This window comes from Pollicipes pollicipes, unplaced genomic scaffold (assembly GCF_011947565.3).
Source record: "Pollicipes pollicipes isolate AB1234 unplaced genomic scaffold, Ppol_2.1 Scaffold_6686;HRSCAF=7923_pilon_pilon_pilon, whole genome shotgun sequence".
Lineage (NCBI taxonomy): Eukaryota > Metazoa > Arthropoda > Thecostraca > Pollicipedomorpha > Pollicipedidae > Pollicipes > Pollicipes pollicipes.
Genome location: NW_023596921.1, coordinates 16953946 through 16973127, shown reverse-complemented (window position 1 = coordinate 16973127; position 19182 = coordinate 16953946). Strand labels below are relative to the sequence as shown.

At 47.9% G+C, this 19182-nt stretch overlaps 1 protein-coding gene across 1 annotated transcript; it reads right to left on the bottom strand.

Moving 5' to 3' along the window:
- Positions 1–430: 430 nt before the first annotated feature.
- LOC119107766 (prostasin) lies at positions 431–19079 on the bottom strand (the record flags this gene model as incomplete). The annotated part of the gene is given in 7 exon segments (XM_037231314.1): positions 431–815; positions 3437–3594; positions 11408–11561; positions 14205–14310; positions 14665–14786; positions 17531–17685; positions 18975–19079. Coding segments are annotated over 7 exon segments (968 nt in total), but the record flags the coding sequence as incomplete, so codon positions are not given.
- Between the last annotated feature and the right edge of the window lie 103 nt (positions 19080–19182).

Sequence of the window (19182 nt, the reverse complement as noted above, 5' to 3'; positions counted from 1 at the left end):
ACAAAACACTGTTAACATCAGGCGTACAGGCCAGAGCGTCGCTGCCAGGTAAAAATAAATATCTCCCTGCGAAGCTATTGCCACTGTTCACGAAGCAGTTTTACCCTCATACATTGTATGACCAATTGGTCCAGATTATAAGTGTCCCTGCGATGGTAGAAGCCTACGAAACCGCGATAAGATTTTTCCGCCAGTATGGGTCGCCGGACATCCTTCCACCATATGAGGGAGAAGGGATGACAGGCATTTTAATCATTTGTTTCCAGCCGACGTCCACAGGGCCAAAGTTCATTTCCAATCAGTTATGGATCTCAGCCCTAGCCCCATCCCTGGTTTCCGTGCCCCCGTGCTTTGCGGTGGTGCAGCGTAAGGCACGCAGGACTTTGCAGAGCAATGTCGCTTACGCGAACGTCAGTTATTAAACGCACGATTTCTCACCCACTTTTATTCAAGCACCGTTGTGACGGCATCATGCCCTCTTCCCACTATCAAAGTTGATGGCGACACCCTTGCAAGGGAATAAAGCTGTCTCAAACTCGCACAGCAGCTGTCTCAAGCTTAAACACGAGGGTGCGATGGTCACGCGTTTGTCCAGCAAACAGCGACTTATGACGGCTGTGTTCCGGCCTGTTCCGTGCGCGTATGTGTCACTTCATCTTGTTGTGTACCCAGTCCACATACGTGCTGACTCGGTTGAAAATACTCAGAGAGTTTGCGGTAACTTTGCAATACGTCGCGGTCCCTCCCGAAACGACTCCGACCAGTTGATACCGACCATCGGAGCGGAGATGCACCATTGGACCGCCAGAGTCACCCTGCGGATAGGAACAGAAATACAGATTCAGTTAATGGATAACGTGTGGCGTTAGTCATGGCAGAATGCCGACAGGTTTTATGGCATAGGTGAAAAAACGCGTGTTCATAAATACGCATCCCACTGTTAAGAAGCAAATATGCTTAAGGCATGAAGCTTGCATGGAATAATTACGATAGGAGTAGTTCGTACGCAGGAGTTGAACCAAATAAAAAATTTCGCTTTGCCCCACGCTGCAGCGGCTTGTGGCCATTATGTATTGCCGACTTTCTTTTTTTAATTTTGGAAGGCCAGTGCCATGCCACATCTGGTGTCAAGGGAAACCTCAGTAAACAAATGTAACGCTGCTTACCGTCACGCGTCACACGTAGCCAACGAAAACGCGCACTATTTGTTCAACACGGTGGACGTAAAGTTCGCAAGTGGCCAAAAGTCGGTAAAAGGCGTGTCAGGACCGGGTACATGGCTCAACCGGGGCGACAACGCAAGGGAACCTTTGCATTTCGACTTGTCTTGGAACGGTCAATCACACTGGTTGCGGCGCGGGTCATCTGGTGAGACGGCGCAAGTGCGCTCGTGCTCAAGCGACCCATTCGGCGTTGTTTTTTTTTGCGTTTTTAGGACTCATGTCAGATGTCGAGAGTTCAACCAGATACCGTATGGGACCAGCCGCATGATGTAAGCGCATGTGCTGTCTACATATCACCCACGCTACCCAATACTGTACAACTTAGGGCAACGCCAGCAGTGGTGTCAATTTTTAAAATCGGTTGGTGTGAGGGGGCTGAGCCGATAAATTTGGCTTGACAGACACCAATCCTTATTTCTCTTCGGATTTTGGTCACTTCATTTGCATCGCCGACGTCAAAATAAAAGCTTTCAATGTGTGTTCAATTCCAAACCTACAGCGAAACGTCAACTTTCGAGATGTGCTCTGCACATGCTCACGCTGCCAGCGTCAACGTGTACAGACAAATACAAAGTTTTAAGTTTCGTTTAGCTGGGATGGCCTGTTGCAATATGGTCTGGTCTGTTGAAATTTGTTTTCATTTCCGCAATTTTCTCACCAGCTGGCTTGCAACAGTGACAGCTTTTGTGATGTGATCGCTCACATCCGGTATATCAGAAACGTTTTTTTTTTTTTATCCCTGGGAACTGCAAGCGGCCAACAGGCAGAGGACAAACACACTGTTCACGTCCCCTCAACAGTGCGCTTGGGCCTAAAATTAACTTTTAAAAAGGCTGCGACATGTACACAGCATCATTTGTTAATAACTGCATTCATCTTGTAGATCCTTGACCTTTATATAGTCCGTGTTCATCTGACAGCAAATGCCACCACCCCGGAAAGCAAATGCACTTCTCCTGATTCCAAAATGACCTACACGTGCTATGGCTGCTAGCGTTTTGCAAATGGCACATGCATCCGCTGAGGGCGGGGACGGAGGCCCGCGTCTCTAGCTCCCGCACTGGCCCTGAAGTCCCGGACTGACTCTGATGACCTGTGACCTGACTCTCACGCCGCGATTGTGACGGGAGGATATCTGTAACGGATTGCTGAAGCAACACATGTGCATCGCGTAAAATCGTGGAGAATGACTGTTCACATGAGTTAGGTTCTTGTAAATTCAGGTGATGAGAATGAAAACAACATATAGAGATGTGTTTGAAAACGCAGTTTTTTCTCCTTTTTTATTGAATACCCACGGTGTTCCGTTGAGCACACTTTTGATGTCTAGCCTAATGAACAGCATATAGGATTTTTCAGGTGTGCCTTACATCAAACCTATATCATCACCAAAAATCATCGTCCGGCTGCACGGGAACTGTTTGGTTAGATTTGATCAGGTTTCCTTCCTTGAACCCTTCTTCCGTTTTTCATCGTGATTGAAAAGTCCATATTATCTCTCCCGTATCGCCTCATGACCAAGAACAGCAGCAAAATGAGCAACTGAGAATAAACCGTGGAACGTTAGGAAGAATGAGTATACATTAATATTTTCGCCCTAAAGATCAAAGGATTCATAGGGAGATTACATGTCCCCTCTCCTTAAGCGAATCAAAGGAGGTATAATGAAGAAATGCATACCGAAAAAAGTCCTACGAAGAATCGCGCGCACAAGGCAACGCAAGGCAGGGGACCTGGTTTTCAAAGCGACGCGACATGAATAAATGCGTTGGCGAAGAAAGATGATGCAAAAAATGCCGTTCAAATAAATGCGATACAGTGTTCTTGCGCACACAAAGATTTGCGCGTGCAAAGCAGTGTGGATACCAATATTTGTGCAGGAGGACTCGCAGGCGGAGGTTTGCGTGGGGCGATTTTCGCACGATTTGTTGCGTGAGAAAGTACTGCAATACAAGGATCTGCGTTTACACTTATTCACACCAAAAACGCCTAAAACTAGGTGTGGTGCAAATTTGGTAACATAACGGAATTCAAGAGAACCGATCATGTGAAAATATTCCTTTTAATGAGCTCGCACAGGTCAGGAAAACTTAAAATCACCTTCCGGCTCTTCTATAATGAAACAGGTTGCAACTGTGTATGAACTTTTTAGCAAGCCTTAGACTGGGGTGCGGACAAGTTTTTGCACGGTCTACACAGCGTGCTGTCCATACCTTGCACACATCTCTGTCGGACAGTTTTGTTGCCGTACATAGCTTGGTGTTCTGAAGCCCGTTTGGATATACTTCTCGATTTGGGTCGATGACAGCCTCGCACTTTTTCATGGTGATCGCAGGCAGGCTGATTTCTTGTAAGACTTGGCTGGGTGTGGCTGACAACACAAAGGTGGATGTTAGACGGTGCAGGAATTCACAGTGCATTGGGAGTGTATTTTTACGCGGGATTGTACTTCAATAATTTATACTGGGTCATGCCACGTTGGCGTAATTATATCTGTTTAGCAAAACGTGTGTAGAATTACTAGTTTTTTGTCGATACATTTTATTTACCTCGCGCACATTTAGCCCGATTGCAGGACATCGCTTGTGCAGGCTGATTGGTAAACAAGATATTACTCGAGGCTGTAATGATACTTCCCGCTTTGCGATTCTTGATTTAAACTTCGTTTACAAATGAGCCTGCCAAAGTTGCAGCGACGACTGGATGTTTTCTGTTAGTGCTCATTGTCAGACAACGACTGAATAGTCGTTTTTACCCTTTCGGTTCTCCATAATGGTACATACCTACGTATGTTTCAGAGAGAGAGAGAGAGAGAGAGAGAGAGAGAGAGAGAGAGAGAGGAGAGAGAGAGAGAGAGAGAGAGAGAGAGAGAGAGAGAGAGAGAGAGAGAGAGAGAGAGAGAGAGAGAGAGAGAGAGAGAGAGAGAGAGAGAGAGAGAGAGAGAGAGAGAGAGAGAGAGAGAGGGTCTAAGAATAGGAATAGTCTACTGTCTGAATATAGCTGAGAACATCACGCTGCGCAACCACCGCAACAAATGTTAAAAATAAATAAATAAGTTTGAAATAAGCAAGCATTTTTGCTTTCAGTTCGCATTTCAAAAGGTACGAAATATGCCTATCAAGGCCAGTGTAAGATGGGGTCAAACACTGCGATGACAGCTTTCAACTGCAAATGACAAGAATGAGGACGAAATTGGAATAAGCCTCTAACCGAAATGTACCAGATGTATTACCGTTGGGCCTGATATCAGCAAACCACACGCCACGTCTTTAAAATTGCCTGCACCAGCTGATACCTTTGCGCTGCCAGAGCAAGAAAATAAAGAATATTCTTTAAGTCATGGAAAGCCTTCTTTAGTTCATGTCAGTCGCCGAAACGTTATTTTTCGTGTTCAAGAAGCAAACGCAAGCTCTTGTATGGTGTTTGCTGTCTTTAAGTGAACACATGCAACAGCACGCCATAAATGCTACATGACACCTTTCAAATGATCCACATTTTTTCGTTGCCACTATCCACTTAACAACCCACAGCCATCATTGCGCCGTTTGTGTGATACCGTGTATAGGCAAGGCTAGCAGTAGCAGTTTGTCTAAGAATCTTCGGTACTCAAGTGACAGTGCGGCAATTGGCATTGCTACCAAAAAAACCAGAGATATTGCTAGCACGAATCATCCGTAAGAGTCCAACTTGCATCGATGGTAACTTGCCGTATTCTTCAGGCGTAAATCGACAATTCCTCATGACCATCAAGGTCTATTTCACTTTCGACAGCTGTTGTGAAGTTGATGCACCATTACCTATGGGTTGTATTGACATGTCATCAAAGCAGGGCAATGAAAAGCACGCCGTTTTCCCGAATTTTGTTAATCAATGACAGTGATTATAGGGTGTCGTTTGTGTATAATACAAGAAAGCTTAAGTGCACCTCGCCCTCACCGTGGGACCCTGAGCGCAGTACACGTTACCCTCACCATAGGGGCCCAGTGCGCAGTGCACGTCACCTTCACCATAGGGGCCCAGTGCGCAGTGCACGTCACGTTCACACATAGGGGCCCAGGGCACTGTGAAGCTGTTTTTACCTTAAAATCCATTTCACTGCCGCACACTGAAATCAGGCCAAGCTTAGACACTTTGATTGTCAATCACTGTCTTTTTTTTCGGCGGGATCTTTGCTTCAAGCTGTTGAATTATATAAACCTGGCTTGCTGGTATATATATATATATATATATATATATATATATATATATATATATAGCATCTGGCGACATCTTTATATATGTTATTGTTTGTATATATATATATATATATATATATATATATATATGTATATATATATACATATATGTATATATATATATATTTATATACATGTATATATATATATATATATATATATATTATATTTCGGTCAGACACCATCAGTTATGCGCAGACGGCACCGTGGCGGCATAGGCCTAAGCGCCCATTTTCCAAGCAGGGACAAAGCCGGGGCCAGCGATGTACATTGTTCGTGGCCCCGCAGCGCCTAACAGGGGCCCTGTGTTGTCAAGGATCCCCGAATCGGCCAGAGGCAGTGTCCGAAGAGGCCCGAAGAGCCTAGAGGGCCCACCGGGTCCGACGATTAAAGGACCCGATTGGAGGGTCTAAAGGCATAAAAGGCTGGTCGGAGTCGTATTCCGGGGACCCGACCTGCGAAGATGGACCCTCAACTAGCGGTCAGAGGGCCCTTTGCGACAATCGGAAACCCCTCTGAGCCGATATGGGGCTATATGTCGGGCAGATACTACCGGACCACATAGTCGGCTCCGTGGCGGTATGGGCCTGAGGACCCACTTCTCAACAAGCTATAAAACCGGGGCCAGTGACTCATACTGGTCTGGGGCCTTGTACCTATCAGAGGCCTTCAGCGCCTAACAGAGTGTCCCGTGCTCGCAAGAACCCCGAGGCGACCAAGGGAAGTGCTCGATGAGGCCCGAAGAGGGCCCGGGTGGCCCACTGGAGTCGGCGACCAAAGGCCCGGCTGGAGGGGATAAGATCCCGAAGGACTGGCTCTAGGTCACAAAAAGAATCGCGGTCCTGAGGGTCCTGATCTCAGATATCAGTCAGAACTCCTCTTGCACCGATTGAGGAACCCCAGAGACAATGCAGGTGTCTTGGTCGGTCAGAGACCAAGTTCGCCTAACAGTCGGCTTTATGTCCGTCTGAGCTCTTGAGACTCATTTCCCGAGCAGAAACGAGGCCGGGTTCCGCGATTTTCAATGTTCTCGGTCCCTGGCACAACGAGGAGCTCTCATATCGGTTAGGGCCACATTGTCGAACAGGGATCCTGTGGCGGCAAGTGACCCCGAATCGGAAAAGTGTCTGAGGGGGCCCGAAGAGGGACCGAAAGGTTTCTCGGGACCAAAGATCAAGGGCCCGTTGGGATGGCTGGAGGATCCGAGGGGCTGGTTGTAGGTTATATTAAGGCCCATATGGCCATGATCTCAAATGTCAGTAAAATGATCCCTTGCACCGATAGAGAGCCTTGACGCGGAACGTTCCTCTATTTCGGCCAGAGATCACGAGCAGTGAACTCAGTGTCTAAAAGGGCATTGTGGTCACTCTGTGTCAACAAGGGACCTCGAATCCATCAGGGGAAGGTTTGCTTAACAGGGCTGGGGACGGTAGCCAAATCGCGAAGGGTCTCTAGCATTGGTCGGGACCCTCTAACAATTGAAGGAGACATAAGAGCTTATGATGAGTGCTCGCAATGAGGTAGTAGAAGAGTATTGTGCCAGTCAGGGCCCTCAGTGCTTAACAGTGGGCCTTACATTCCTATGTCAGCATGGGCCTGTGAAGCCCAAATGGAGTATCTGTGCCAATTATTTGCCCACCTGCGGCGAGAAGAGATGTTGCGTTACTGACGGTTCACGCGTCCATCCGGGGTCAACTGCGTGGGTCAGAAGGCCTCCCGCGTCAGGGGGCGGACTGATGTGATGCAACGTATTCCTCTAAGGACTTCCGGATCGGTCAGGGGATGCCGCCCCGTGTCGCCAGGGTGACGACCGGAAAGCACACCGCGGTGGGACACAATGGCATTGCAGCCCTTTACCGGGAACAACAATGCGCCCCGTAGTATTGTACTCAAGGGGCCCCTTTACCGGAAATAAGGGGTCTGATTACTGTTAAACGAAGTGGGTCGAAATGACTTCAGAACGCACAAGGCTATCCAATCTTTCTCTGGGAACGTTCATTATTTTGCAGAATCCACTAATGAAAAAATGCCATCAAAAGGCTTGAGCCTGTGTGCCTGGCGTCGATGGTGTGGTGGTTAACGCGCCTGCGTTAACTGCTGTGCGTCTGGGAAACCACAGGGACGGGGTTAGATTCCCCGGGGTGCCTGCCCTTCCCGCTAAGGTGAGAGGCTGGCGGCGCCATATAGCCACAGCGGCTGATTGCGTCACAAAGCCTAAATGACACGCCCATAATCTCGGGGAGCAAGGGTATCGACGCCTTCGGTCCCACTGTTCGTAAAACCGAAAGACGTTCGACACTGCAAGTTAATTTAGGAGGCGGGTGCCAAGCACGGAACAGTAACCATCGTAAAATATTGCTTCTGAATGTCTTTCAAAACTAATTCACACAGTTCAAAAACCGAATTTTTTACAACATTTTTTTCAACTATTTACAATTTCTAAAACTTTTACAACTGGGCGAATCTTGTTTTTTTTAAACTTTGAGGTTGTCCTCTGGACAGATTTACAGTAACAGCAACAAGGAAAATAGAGATTTTACCTTTACTCTTCCAGCTCCACCACTAGATTCCAGCACCGCTTCGCGGTGCTGTAAAGACCAATTCGTTATTGTCATCGGTCTAAAAACCGCACAAGTGAAATATACGCTCGAAGTATCTCTAAATGTAGGATGTCCTGCGGCGTTCGAAGGCAGTTCTTTAAGATGCACTACCATTTTCGCTTACCTGTTGGCCACTGCCTAGTGTTAGCCGCGGGGCCGACACTGCGCGGCCTAAGGAGACTGCAACGTCTGGCGGTAAGCTTTTTGGCAACCAAGATATGCGAGCGCTCATGCTCAAAACTACGTGACATTCTTTGTACCACTAACAAATTATGACTGAATGTTGAACATATCCAGATATACATGGTTTCGCAAAGTCATTGCTATCTCTGTGCAGCCCAGATAAAAATTCTGACAAAGTTTCTGAATTATATCGGTTTTAAAAGCTCACGGAACCATTCAGGGGTGATAAAAGTGTACTTTTGTCGCCGATCGAATTTTAAGAGGCAAAATTTTCGCCAGCAGCGTAATGCGATATCATATGATATCAAATTGTAATAAAGTTCATGCCAAGTAGCGTCATCAGGAATAAGCATACCACCGAAAGCTTATTTCATCAACACATTTTTCAGTATCATGCACGCAACCAAAACGCTCCATTTTACAGTGCCCTTCAACTTATGTCAGAATAACTACTGTCGATAGGAAAGCAGGCGCACCTGACCTAAACTATGGGACAGCGAAATCACAACAGCAGTCTTTTTTCGCACTCGGAACTTAACGGGGCTTTACGTTTAAGCTTGAACTACAGCTGGCTTTGCTTTCCGCGCCCGGAAAAAATGACTGGGCATCGATAGCTAGAGCAGCAGAACACATGGCAGAGTTCAAACTGGTAGCAGGCAGCACTGGGGATAACGTCCAATATGCAGGCCTCCTCGAGGCCATGCTCCCTGGTGAAAATCACGTGTGTGCATCAAGCTACATCCCTACCGTCAGCAAACTATCCACCGTACCTTACGCGTACCCCGGGCCTGGCGCGACATGTGTTGCCTGGTGGGCGCCTTTCGCCGTGCCTCAAAAAGCAACTTGCATTTAAATCTGTCGGGAACTTCACATCGGGCTGTTAGTTCTTTCCGAACAACATAGTCGCCCTGACAAGAGGGGGAAAGGGGGGAGCGATGCGACGCCCCTCCCCCGCCCCTCCTAATGACTTCTAAGGATATCAGTCCTGCATATTGTGAAGTCTCGCCCAAATCTTTGGTAACCTCTGGGGCATCCATTGCGCGTGTGTTGACACCAAAAAATGTGTTCTTGCAATTCCGGTTGCCGAGAAGCGGCGTCTTTTTTACGAGCACGGCAAGACGATCCAAGACCAAAACCAGGTGGACGGCAAGCGACGATTTTGGGGATCACGCGTGGCGGGCTAGCACTGCTACACTAACGAAGCCCTACATTATAGACAAAGCCTCGAAAGAGATAAAACTACGTACGATTGTGCTCGTAAACAAGAAATACGCCTCCTTCATGTTCCATGCCCCTACGCCGCATGTTTTCGTGCATATGAACATGCAAAGCTGAAATAGTTTGATTTTCAGAAGAATTTGGCCTTAGACTTGGCCCAGCGGGGTCGATTAACAACAGGAAACTTCTTACCAATCTCAGGATCTTGTTAATGGCATCGCATTGTTTTTTCCGCGAGGCTCTACCTTTCTTAGTTGGCAGACCGCGGGACATTATCTCCCCCCCCCCCCATCAATCCGTGTTATGAAAACCAGCGAACCAGGGTAAGGGTAAAAATTGTTGGCACCCTCCTTTCTTGTTTATTTTTCACACAATTGTGTAAAAACATGCATTTTAGATAATGGAAACACTAGCTGGTAGAGCAGAATGATACTTTTCGTTACCAACATCTAAACATTAATAGAAATTCAGCTAGCAAGCCAAAATTGCCCTTTGCACGCTAGGTAGAATGTACATTCAAGATTAGCTACCATACCGACCATGCAGGGGTGTTAATTCAAACCAATTCCTGGGGCCCCAACTTGCGTCCTTGTTGGGTTGAGCCCCTCGATGCTGATTTCTCCTCCCCCAACACTTTTAGCTGGAAGAATACAAAAGGAATGAGAACAAATTCTAACTACCACCCAAAACCATTTCCTTTGCGCTTGATTAACTAACCATGACCAACGAGCTGGGGTTATTTGTATTATCCATGTAGACTGCATATCAAATAAGCTGTCTGCCTTCACGACCTGCACTTAATGTATGCAGTGATTATGTTAAGGCTTCCATCAGGACAATTTTTCAATTCAAGTTAGCAAAAACAGTAATGAAATATACCACATTTCATCCATTCAAATGTCATGCCCACAAGCACAAAGAAACTATGTATAGATAAACTAGACTATGTATAGACATGAGTATGCATATATACACGTAATATCTAAGAGAAACATGGTCTCAACAAACGGGCCACATCCGGCGATTTTTTGTTCAGGGTCCTACTATCAGGGGCCCTTCGTCAACCCTATACCTCCTCCCTTGCCAAAGCTCTGTCTGTACCCCTGTAAGAGGGGCTTCAGGAACTTGAAAGAGTGCGACGTATTTTTTATTTTTACCAGCTCAATAAAATATTGGCGCACCAGATGCTTTGTCATGTCCTGCAGTTGGGTGCTCGGATTTTCATTGACGTGCATGTCCGCAGCAAACGCGTACCGAGCGTGAGTCATTTCCAATGTGCAAACCATGTTATTGCACGTGTGCGGGCGGACTCAGGCATCCAAGTCTAGACAGCGGTTTTGTTTGGTGGCAAAGAGGTGGGAAAAAGAGCTGGTGACCGGAGGTGATTTATGTCGGCTCGTCTCAAGCATAAAATGTGAGCTATCTCAAGCCGTATAAGAGAGGTAAAATCATCCGGTGAAAAATGTGCAGGCTTTTTGGATCAGTCAAGTTGTCATTTTTACGAGGAAACAATGGCATATACACTTTAGAATGGATAGCCTCACACATAAATACATGGCATGGAAAGAATATCAAGAACAACGTTGTCCATAACCAATACGCACCACCGGAAATGTCACGTTCTAGAAATGGTCGGCCTAGCCTGCCCACCAAAATCTGATTTCTACCCGGATTTCGGCCAATTGAGTTCGCGTCGAAATGTTAGAATTTAAACAAGCACTTTTGATATGTTGCCGATAATTTTTACCATGCTATTGTTAGAAATGTGTCATACTCCATGCTTAAAATACACACGGTTTGATCTTGGACGTGCTCAGCCATGGCACTCAGCACGATTGAAGGTGATAACCTGGTTTATTGACGGTGGTAGATAAACAACTGACGACGACTATAGCTCTCAATATAGCACTGGCTATGACGATCGGTATGGTGTTTGGTATGCCCTTACTTCCAACGTAGTAACCCCAGCCAGCCACGTAGAGCCTCTTGCCAACCATATCGCCCGTGGGCGCGGTGGGCAGGCAGATTGGCTTGATGAAGTCCGTGAAGATCACCGTCTTTGAGAGCACCAGCAACGCCAAGTCGTGGTGAAGGCCATTAAGCTGTGAAGGGCACTATCGGTTAGAGACCGGCATGCAGTGTGGAGGTCGAGTGGTGCCGAGCAGAAAAGCGTTTCAGTGCAGAGGACCGCTCTAAATCTCTGAGAGGACAATGTTAGCATGCTTCAAGCCTTGCCAATCCTGTGGATGTTTTAAGTAGCCTCCCCTGTCAATTCAACGAATAAAAAAGTGTGGTAGAACATTTACTAGCTCGCGGCAGCCGATCTTGTCGACATTACCGCGGGCGATCCAAGTGTAACGAAATTGCAGCTAGTGTTTCTGCTTTGATCCCCTTCAGGATACATTTTACCCGCAACCTTCCGGTCGGGTCCCGGCCGCCAGCCCCGGACTACCGGCTGCACGTAATCAGCTTTGCGATGACGTCGGCCGGGGTTCGGTCGGATTCCTGCCTCATCGTCAGGCACGCGTGAGAGAATTTCCTCCTCGGAGCGGATGCTTGAACGAGAATAACTGCTGCCTCTGAGGACCTTCATTTACGCGCCAACTCCGTCAGATTCGCGGCACGCGTTTTGCCACCCCAGATTGTGATTGCGTCCTACCTACGTGTTTTCGGCTGATTGTTTGTGCCTACCTGTAATGTATATTACAGGCATGAATCATCCCGCGACCCTGAATGGGCAGAGATTCAATTTGGTGCAGTGCACCAGATCCATTGGTTTTGAAATTACAGAGACTCCCGTCAACGGTATAGGGTGTTACGTGCAAGTGAGAAGAACCCAAAGACCAATGTCATGTGGGCCTGAATGATCGAAAGTGCCCGATAGTACTGCGTACAGGGCCCCGGTCAAAGCGAAGGCCTCCGAGCAAATGGGGACACCTCAAAGCCTGCGTGGAAGGCCCCTGAGTAATCGAGAGTGCCGTGGAATATGAGCATGCGGGGCCTCACCAACAGCGTCGGGGCCTCCGAACAAATATGAAGTGCCCAGGGACCGATGTGGCGGGCCCCTGTGCGATAATGCGCCCGGGTAGGTTAAACGGAAAGGGCCCCGACAAGAATGTGCAGTCTTCCGCAAGTGAGAACAAAGGAAGGAGCCTAAACCAACGCAGATGGTCTGGATAATTGAGTGCCTTGGAGGGTTAAGTTGCAGTGGCCCCAGCAACTGTGCAGGGTTCTCAAAGGAAGTGAAAAGAACCCAAAACCAAGATGGAGGGCCCTGAGCAGTCGAGAGTAACCCGCTAGGTTGAAGGTGGACGCAGCGGTATTGGATGTGTGCGGAGCAAAATATTGTGAAATTCTCATGTTTTGGCCGTTTTTCGTGGTGCTCTTGCATATTTATTATAAGTTTAAGGTCTTTTCTTGTATTCACATGTTCGGTTTAAGTGTTGTTCTTAAGTCATTCGATTACAGGTTTTTGTCCTTAATAGCTCAGAACAACGTACAAACTGTTGTACTTTAGTACAAAACGTAATGAAGTTAAATACTTACAAAACTTACCACAATTGTTTGAGGGCCAACTGGCGGCCGTTATTTCTGGAGATCGTGCTCACGAACGCCAGATATAGGTGACTTGAAATCATATTTATCTCGGCTTTGAACGCCACGTGGCCAGTGAAATGGCAGGACATGAATGTTGTCATCATAGCATTATGGAAGCCTGGGGGACCTTGAAACAGCCTGCACGAAATAGTCGGTACATCTTTGCGAACGTGTAGCCCAGAAACACGAGGGCTTTAGGTCTTGAGTAGGGCAGGGCTATGCAATGCATCGAATGATCTTCAAAATGGTTGTTTCAGTTCAAAACCCCATGCAAATGTGTAAGACATCCTGCAACATACATGCCCAGGGCAACAGCGTGAAGCCATTCGACGTCTCCCGTACGCCGGGTGCGGGTACGCACGCTTCTGACTTGTTCCACAGCAGGGTGACCTCGTACGGAATGCGGCGGCCGTGCACGGCTGAGGGGCGAGCGGATGGGGCCCCGCGAATGGATGGATTAGCTGATAGATGGAATAGCTGTAGTATTGCTTCAGTCGCAAGCTGGCGAAAATGTCGTCAAACATCGTTGGCAGGGAAGAAAGCAGACGTCAGTGTCGGGTATGGTGTGAAATGTGGAGGCACCGGGCAGGGCTGGTGAGAAGCCATATGTGCCTGATGGTCAGCAGCAATCTCCGCTCCAGACTTGAGCCAAGGATGACGTTCGCGCCTTGCGTGCTATGTCCGAGAAGAACTCGAGGCATTCCGCGTGCACTCAGATGAGTCTTTTACAAGATTGAGGGAGATACTCGAAGAGAAAATGCGCAATCTTATATCTCTGAGCAAGTCAAGGTGGCATATAAATAGCATAAAAAGAGATTGACCGGACTGGAAAAGCACGTGAAAAACAAACTCGAAGAAAGGGATGCGCTGCAAGCCGGAGGTCATGAAAGTGACGTCACGATAAAATCATCTACTTCCAAGCGGGATAATTTGGAAGCTAGGCATCGGTGCATCATTGGACTATCGACGTCCGTTTCATGTGGAACAATTCATTGGTCATGACAACCAGGTTGGGCCACATTGGGCCACGCCCTCTTCCACGAAAAACACCCAGCACTGCCCGGTGAGATGCATTCAAAAGCAAACGACATGCCTGCGCTTAGTCCGGGGCAGGTGGACGACATCACGGAGTGGGCGGTCATCCTCACCTGAAAGCCGGAATGGATAATATGTTTCTTCACCGTCATGTCCCTGGTATAACTGTCTGCAAACTTGCGATTATACTCGCCAAGGCGAACCACCCAAGTCGAGTTTCTGGAAGCAGATGACATGCTCAAAACTCTGCAGTCAATCGCTACCGGTACACACGTATAGTGGTTATCTTGCGCTTTTGTCGAATCAGCTCTGAACTGGCAGCATCGTATTCCATAAGCAGCTTTGTTCTTGCATTGACAACTTTTTTGATGGTCACCAGCACAAAGCACCTGTGCATTAGACTAGCATTTTGACCCCTATCAACACGTCACATTTTGGGCCCAAACTGTTGCGGACATGGCATTACTGTGCACGCATGCAAAGCTGTCATTGTGAGCATGGGAATAGCAGGGATGTTCAAGCGGACACAAGACGCCGGAGCTAGACGCCTGCCGCCCGCTGGGTATCACATACATGAGCGCCCCATGTCCATCGTAGAAGCAGTGGGCAGCCGTCAGCACGTGTCGGTTGCTGATCAGCGTACCGCCGCAGAGCCAACTGGGTCGTCTGTTGGCAGCACGGGTGCCCAGCAAAGCCTGCGGAGGAACGTGCTCGTTTTCATCAGGAAGGGAAAGCGTCAGTATTAGGCGTGACAGCTGTGAGTCACATGTCGGGACTCCTCTCCTTTTCCTTCCTTTTTCATCACATCCCTGGGTAGTCAGTTGAATGCAATGCACTCGGGTGTGACGGGTGGGGATTTTTTTAAAGATTAAATCCGAGCCTTTGAACGGGTGGCCTTTTGGGATTAAAGCTCACGCTAAGCAGTGCTTTTTGTGTGAGCCCTGGTTCCTACCATGTGATCGCGCAATTTCAGGGTAGCGCAAAATTTAGTGGCGAAAGTTTAACGTGCTGCATGCCCGGCACTGTCCATCCTGCCCTTTGGTGTCAACTGACCTTTGGCGCGACCGTTGTTCGCGGCCGAAAGTCATACCTGTCAAGCACAAACAGCAAACGCCTTAAACGCCTCGAACCCACCCCGCCACGGGTGGGCGGATCGGAATGCAGGCGTCCTAACCAACTGAGACATCGGAGCGGACCAAGTTGCCCCGCCCCGGAGATCTTAGAAACTGAGAGGGCTATTGCAGGTAGGGCCTGTATGTGAGCTACTGTCAAATTGAGTGAATTTGTGTCAAATGTCCAGGTCTTCAGGTAATGAACGTGACCGTCGGATCAATTGTCCAGGTCCTCAGGTAACGAACATGACCGTCGGATGAAATGTCCATGTCCTTAGGTGATGAACGTGACCGTCGGATCAAATCATGCCGCGGAGAGTCAAACTCCGAACCGGTGTCCGAAGTGCCCCCAGACCTAATCATGCAACCACCTTTACGTAGATATGTCTGAAGAAAATGGTTACTGGTGTTAATCTAGGGTCTGTGACGGCCTTCAGAAGGTCACAGTGACTAACAAAGTTGATTTTTTAAATTGAATTTAAGTAAGCGTCAAGAATTACGCTAGGCTGTATGCAAGGGCTGGTTGCGGTCATTACAGATCGATGATCTTGCTGATCTTCAAGAAGTTTGAAGAAGATGTTTATTGGCGTCCCTATGATTGAAACTAAAAATGAGCGTCAAAAGCTATCTCACAAAGCAACTTGTGGAGTAAATATCAATTTGATTTCGTCCTCGGCGTGACCTTTATAACCAGCCCAAGGCCAATAGAATTGATGGCTATCCGAACTTGCAATTATAGTTTTTCTAAGAAACCATCTCTAGGATGTATGGCTTCGCGTAAGACTCCGTTTCTGCATCAGATTGAACGACTCCTTAGAAGTAGCCTACACTGACAGCCATGGCGTGACTTTGACCCGCCATAGATCAGCGGCCTTACAAGATACATCTAACGCTGGCCTATCAAAATCAGCTATTCAATTCCCCACAGCTATGCAACGCTTGCCGTTTGGGAATTACTTGGGAAAAAATCTTGGTGGAGAGGGGGTTCAGGCGCACATTAAGGAAACGACACAACACATGACATCCACGAAAACACCACATACCACGTCATATCATTAATCATTCCATAATTTAGAGTCTCCAACTGCCAGTTTGAAAGGAGCTTACACCAAGAGCTATAACCCTAGAGACCGTTTTGCCTTTGCGTTTTGACCACATGCAGCGGAGGCATCAGCGTTTTTTTTTGCGATCATCTCTTTTTTCATATGCGCAAGAAGGAGGTGAACCCGCTGCTTACCGCGAAACGCCATTTGTTAGTGACACGGCTACGTGCTGTCTGTCTCATGCCGTCCAACACGGGGAACAACCGGGACCAGTGTTCATATGTGTGGCCGAGGAGCCAATGTAGAAAACCAACAGTGTAGAAGAACCGGAACCAGTGTTCATGCGTGTAGCCGAGTAGCCAATGTAGAAAACCAACAATGTAAAAGAAGCGAGACCGGTGTTCATATGTGTAGCCGAGGAGTCAATGTAGAAAACCAACAAGGTAGAAGAACCGGGACCAGTGTTCATGTGTGTAGCCGGGGAATCAATGTAGAAAACCAGCAACGTAGAAGAAGCCCCGCAAACTACGTTTTGCAATTACTACGAACCATAAACAAGCTGCAACTTTCTTAGCAATCAAGTTGTTCCATCACCTTAAAATCACATGGTTTTGTGCAACTAGTTTCACACTGTCCGTTTGAAGGAAGACAGCGTCAATGTGTGCAAATCTAAAGCAGTGGTTTGACTGAAAACTTTAATGGGGTGGGGCCTGCCAGCAGAGTTTCTGATCATGTGTGGCCTGGGATGGGCAGGATATTCTAACTTTTGCAGTAAAGTTTCAGTACATACGGATCCATAACACTGGGAATGTCAGTGTTAAGGGTGACGGGTATACTCGAGTCGCTTCAGGCGACTTCTATTTGTCCTTGACAGACATGACCTGCAGCCGGTGGTGACACGGGTCGAATGGTAGGAGCAGTGCGCGTACAAGTAACGCTTGGTGTGCGCTCTGATTCCAGAACTCGATTCAATCAGTTTTTGGATAAAGCATTCACAAAGCATGGGTTAATAGGCTGCGGTAAGGAAAGTACATCAAGTGGTGCTTCCCTTTCGCTGGGCCCAACACGGCCAGAACGTTGCAGCAGCTTCAGAGCGTAAAAAGAAAACGCCTATCAAAAAGTTAGATACCATACGCGTCAGTAAAGTATGCCGCGACTGTCTACACACGTATCTCGCCAACGTTTTCTGGGGTGCATTACCTAACCTTTGGATGAAGTGTCACAAAAAAGTCGCAATGAATCTCAAGCTGACTTTCTTTACAGCACATCAGTAACATTACTCACAATCCAGGGCCATTTTCGAGGGTCGGCGTCAATCCCGCCTCGAACGAGAGGGGTAATGGTCTTGTTTTTTGAGCGTGAGTATACATTCAGGAGGAACCCAGTCCGCGACGGTCCTGTGACGCGATGAACTGATTCCGGAACTGGAACGCCGCATTCTGCAAAAAGGCATGGCATGTTAGCAACGCTGAAACAAAATTGCGACAAATGTGCGTGGAACAAAACGATACGATCGAAAGGTGCATATGAAACGAGGCCATACACTTCTGTTCAGTCATGTGGAATGCATTGTCCAGATGCTGGTAACAGTCAGTACGTTACATTCTGCGTCAGTCTGCTAAGAGTGCCATTTCGCGACAAGTCGATGAATGAAGTGGCCAAAACAGAGCCATCTGTTTGTATTGCAATGAAAGCAGAGTTATCTTTATGAGGTCTTATGATTGGAATTTAGCTGCATTACCCTGACAAAACAACTTATATCAATGACTTTTCTACCAAAACCAGTTTTCTCTAAGAGCCAATCTCTTCCAAAACCAATTAATTTTTGTTACCAGCTTTGCATGAATCATTTTACTCATCTGTGCGTGCGTGCATGCCCGTGCCCAAACTCTCGAGCGCACAGCGTCAAAATGTGCGAACGAACGCAACATATGGGGACAAATCTGAGCGGAAATACTGGTGCCCGCAGAATTCTGGCAGCAGAAATACTGGCGCCAGCAGAATTCTGACAGCGCAGTTACGGGTCCAACGGAGAGCGCCACTGGTTTAAGGGTGGGAGGGAGGGAGGGGGGGGGGGGGGGGCTCAAACGAAGACTGCCAGTGGTCCAACTGGTCTGTCTCATTACAGGGTGCACGATTTCGCGGTCATCAGTGGTAAGCGGTCGATCTCGTAAGACGCAGGCGCGTGCAACGATCTGGATGTGGGGCCATCCGAGTGCGCAATAACGTGAGTTAGCCGATCGAAATCCGGTGTATAGAGAGACTGCCTCTGCGGTATCGCACAGTGGTCAACGAAGGTCTATTCCAGGTGGAGGGGGGGGGGGGGGGTGGCGACCGCAGCACCCTTCCACTCCACCCGCCAAGCTAGGGTTTTGCGCCTGTTTTCCCGAAACGGTTTGCGGCGTGGCGTCGAAATTGTTGACTTGTCGACTCTGCCCCCCCCCCCTCCCAATAATTTGGCAAAATCGACACCAGGATAGCAGGGTGTTTTGTCGTGTGTAAATGATTCTGAAAATTACGTTTTACCACTGGGCGTAGGTTCAATTGTGATGGTGTTCCATATGGTGTCACAGTACGCTGCTTGTGACAACTGCGTATACCGTCTCTGATTGGTGCACATGGCGTACCACTGAAGTGCTCGGAGCATGGGTTACAGCGTTGACACACGGCACCAATGCTCGGAGGTGTACGCACGATATCGTCGAATCACTCAAATAGAAAGCGTTACCTGTTGGTGGGACGGGGTCTATGTCGTAGTCGTCTGGCAGGAGGGGATTGCTGATGACGTACTCAGAATCCATGCTCGTGTCTAGTTTAATCCCGCCTGAGTTAACTGAAATTACAGAAGAAGTGGATTAGAGTTACTTTGCGGACCGTTTCTATCGCCTTTCGTGTTACTTACACAAGTCTTATTGACCGAAACAAACGCAGACAAG